The sequence below is a fragment of the Rhagoletis pomonella genome, unplaced genomic scaffold, assembly GCF_013731165.1.
Source record: "Rhagoletis pomonella isolate Grant_MI unplaced genomic scaffold, Rhpom_1.0 Rhpom_scaffold_06275, whole genome shotgun sequence".
Classification (NCBI taxonomy): Eukaryota; Metazoa; Arthropoda; class Insecta; order Diptera; family Tephritidae; genus Rhagoletis; species Rhagoletis pomonella.
Window position 1 is genome coordinate 1 of NW_023464808.1, and position 3,700 is coordinate 3,700.

Below are 3,700 nucleotides of genomic sequence, written 5' to 3' on the forward strand. Positions count from 1 at the left end.
TTTACTAACCAAGCGGTTATTGTCTTTTTATTTTATTAATGTATGTACATATGTACATTAGATTGCATCACTCTCCATACAAAAAAATCGGTACTGTTTTTCCTTCAGAACTATAAAATCATTTATATTTTAAAACATCCGCCAAAATATTACGGAAAAATATCAAGATTTACGTGAGCTGGACATATTTGGAATAACCTCAAAAAATCAAGTTTAAAAAAAAAAAGTCTTTTTTCCAAAAAATTACCTCAGATGCTAGAAGAGTTTAAGTTTGAAAGTCCTGCATAAGTGTTTTAAACATTTTATAAACAGAATCAAAATAATCGGGCATGCTCTGGATTTCTACTCGATTTCAAATTCAGATTCATTTTGAATCGAAGTCGTTTTGCTTTTGGTGCTCTACAAACCACACATTTTTTTGCGTTTTCATTTTGTTCGAACATGAAATTCGAACACAGCTGATTTTTGTTATTGTTCATTATCCATTGTAAAATGAAATGTGTAAAATCAAATGCAAAGTGTTGATTGGATTTTTAGTGATAAAAAGTGACAAGTTTATTAAAAATTCCTAAAACCAATAAATGTAATAAAAAAGTTAAATGGCGTTGTTAGCTTTAATTAGAAATGCAAATAATGAATACTCCGTTGAAGCTATTCGGCGGCGAACTTTAAGAGACAGCTTTAATCCTTTCGAGCTGAATGAGGCGACGTAAGTGTTAGAAAATTGCGTTGTAAAATTAATAAAGCACTTATAAACATTTTCTAGATTTGTGTCGTATTACAGACTTAACAAAGACGCATTTCGGATGTTACTGGAAATTATTACTACACGAATTAAAAGGTCGTCGATTTCACCTTGTATTGAGTTGGCGTGTACAATACGATTTTTGCGGTTTTCAAAAGGCTGTCGGAAAGGAGAGTGATGTTGCATTGGGAAGAAGCACTGTTGGCAAAATTTTAAAACGAGTCCTTGGTATACTTGAAAAGTATGTCTGTCCAGTGTGGATTAAATTAAATATCACGAACTCTGAACGTAGCCAATCGAAACGCCACTTTATGCAAAAGTTTGGAATCCCTGGCATAATAGGTTGTGTGGATGGGACACACATAAGGATCACCAAGCCGCACATTGACCCTAACCTTTTTTACAACAGAAAAGGATATTTTAGCATTAACGCTTTGATTGTAAGAAATAAAATTTCATATACATGCTTTTTAATTAATTTAGTTTTTTCCAGATTTGCGATTACCAAATGATGATAAAAACAGTGGATGCCAGGGTCCTGCCACGACTCTTTGATTTGGAGAGTAAGCAAATCACACACCTACTTTTCCCAATCTTATGAGAACGGCGAGCGCGGAGACAGGCTTTTGGGAGATGCTGGCTACCCCCTTCAACCGTACTTACTAACACCATATCGTGATCCACAGCCTGGAACAGTACAATACAGGTTCAACCAACGACACGCTTCCGCACGCAACATAATAGAGAGGACGATTGGGGTATTAAAAAGCAGGTTTAGATGCTTAGCTCGTCATTTACAATACCAGCCGCAAAAAGTCGTACAAATAATCAATGTATGCTGCGCGCTACATAACATTTGCAGGTATTATAAACTACCGGATTTGCCCTTGATAGACGGCGCTGAAGAAAGCGACGACGAGTCGGACGATACACCGGATGAGCGAAATGCATCCAATTTAAGGGACTATATAGCAAACTTATTATAATTAAAAAAAAAAAAAAAACTGAAAGCAAAATATTCACTTCACTTTATTACAAAAATAATAATAAATGGAGCTTATTCTTCTAAAAATCCAGTAAGCATTCAAGTATTAAAAAGAGAGCTTATTGTACTCAAGTTGAATACAGCATATAGTATTTTCCACTTCATGATTTAGTAGTCCCATCAGAAATTCTTCTTGCGCAATACAAACCATTACATTTCAGTCTTTTTCTTCTCTGAAAGTATGTTAATTTCTATCTCCTGCAGCTCCAGTTTCCTGTGCTTTATTTCAAGTTCTCCCTCTCGAATTTTCTCTATTTTGAGGTGGTGTCTTTTCTTCTCTTCGACACTACTAACTACATTCTCGTAAAATTTTTTAAATTTGCGATTCAACTCTTTGAGTTCATATTTTCATATTTTTCACCCATGTATTTTTTAATGCACTCATTGAAGCTAGGCTCCCGGCGACGTTTCGGTGTGCTGGCTACATTACGAATAGGAGTAGGGGTAGTGAGAACGCTCGATCTCTCATTGTCGTCATTGCTTGATACTTCCTCATTTTCCTGTTGCCCAAAATCGCGCGTATTCTCTATACCTTCGACAACTTTAAAAATTCCGCAAATTTGGCCAATTTTTTCTTCAGTAGAGGTAAGCACATACTTATTGTAGGGTCCACCACCCGTAGCTCTGGCTTCAGAGTTGTTGTGTGCGATTTTTTTGCGGACCGTAGCTTTCCAGTCTATCCAAACCTAGATACATGTTTTATACAAATAAATAAACGTTCATAGCAATTTGTCTTTGGTGGCTTACCTTTTTCCAACCGACGACGTCTTTTGTAGGCGGTCCATTACTGTTCAGTTCGTCTACTAGCACTCTCCATTGCATGTCACTCTTCGCCTTATCGCCTTTTATGAAGCCTTTGGCCATATCGGGGTTGCTTTCCATAAAACGGAGCATAATGGAGTCCTGCAAGCTGCTTTTGTGCTTACCCCTAAAAATTTAGAACTTTTGTTAGTTTTCCTTAAATATTTAAATAAAATAATTATGCGACTTACATTTTTTGTCTCTTGAATTTAATTTCGCACGGCCAACTGAAAGTGTTTTAAAACACATGTTTTCATGTGCATTCGATTTATAGAGCAGGCAATATTGTTCGATATCATTTCGAAATCGATTACAATTGAAAAAGTAAACCGATAAACGTGGAGCACGCATATGTGGATTCAAACGGAATTCGATATTTTTTTACTCGAATTCAAAATCCAGAGCATGCCTGAATGAGATTTTTGAAGGTATGTATGCATTTTCAGATCGCCCCAACTCACGTAAATCTTAATATTTTTCGCAAAAGCCTCAAAGTATAATAGACTGTATAACTGCGGTGGGAAGGCCGCAACTTTTTATGATGATGCATCCTAATGTATGTATGGACATTAGGGCGGAGTAATTTAATTTCGAAAAGTGTATGGCATATTCGAATTCTACGTTCGGTTCTAAGCAAAAATGGTGAACGAAGGACTATATACTAAATTGAGGTTTGACCCTCCCAATTTTCAAAAAGAAAAATCAGTCCAATATAATTTTTTCTGAACGAAATTAGATTTTTTTTTACAAAGTTTTGTGTTTTCTTCATATTTAAGAAACAACTGCACAAAACCGTGAAAACAGAAAAAAATATTGGTACAATGAAAAATAAATTTCGACCAAAATAGTTACAATATACTAATTTTTCTTTTGAAAATTGGGAGGGTCAAACGTAATTTTTGGTATATAGTGTTTTCGCCACTTTTTGATAGTATTAATCGTAGAATTTGAATTTCCTATACACTTTCTTCGAAAATTTTGCTGCGGACAAATTACTCCGCTCTAATGTACATACATATGTATGCATGCACGTCTGTACAAACGAACACTTAGCAAGCCAATCGACCGTCCAACCAACCTAACGTCGAAAATGTGGCTTACATACGGCG

At 35.5% G+C, this 3,700-nt stretch overlaps 2 protein-coding genes across 2 annotated transcripts; one reads left to right on the forward strand and one right to left on the reverse strand.

Annotated features, from left to right (window-relative positions):
- Positions 1-192: 192 nt before the first annotated feature.
- Positions 193-1,793, forward strand: LOC118755438. Its single transcript, XM_036490271.1, has 3 exons — positions 193-709; positions 767-1,185; positions 1,239-1,793. Exons 1-3 carry the CDS (start codon positions 700-702, stop codon positions 1,344-1,346), a joined length of 537 nt encoding a protein of 178 aa, XP_036346164.1. The 5' UTR covers positions 193-699; the 3' UTR covers positions 1,347-1,793.
- LOC118755437 lies at positions 1,794-3,192 on the reverse strand. The gene is made up of 3 exons (XM_036490269.1): positions 2,783-3,192; positions 2,538-2,718; positions 1,794-2,476 (listed from the first exon to the last, which is right to left on the reverse strand). Coding segments are annotated over exons 1-3 (543 nt in total). The 5' UTR covers positions 2,785-3,192; the 3' UTR covers positions 1,794-2,116.
- Positions 3,193-3,700: the final 508 nt, after the last annotated feature.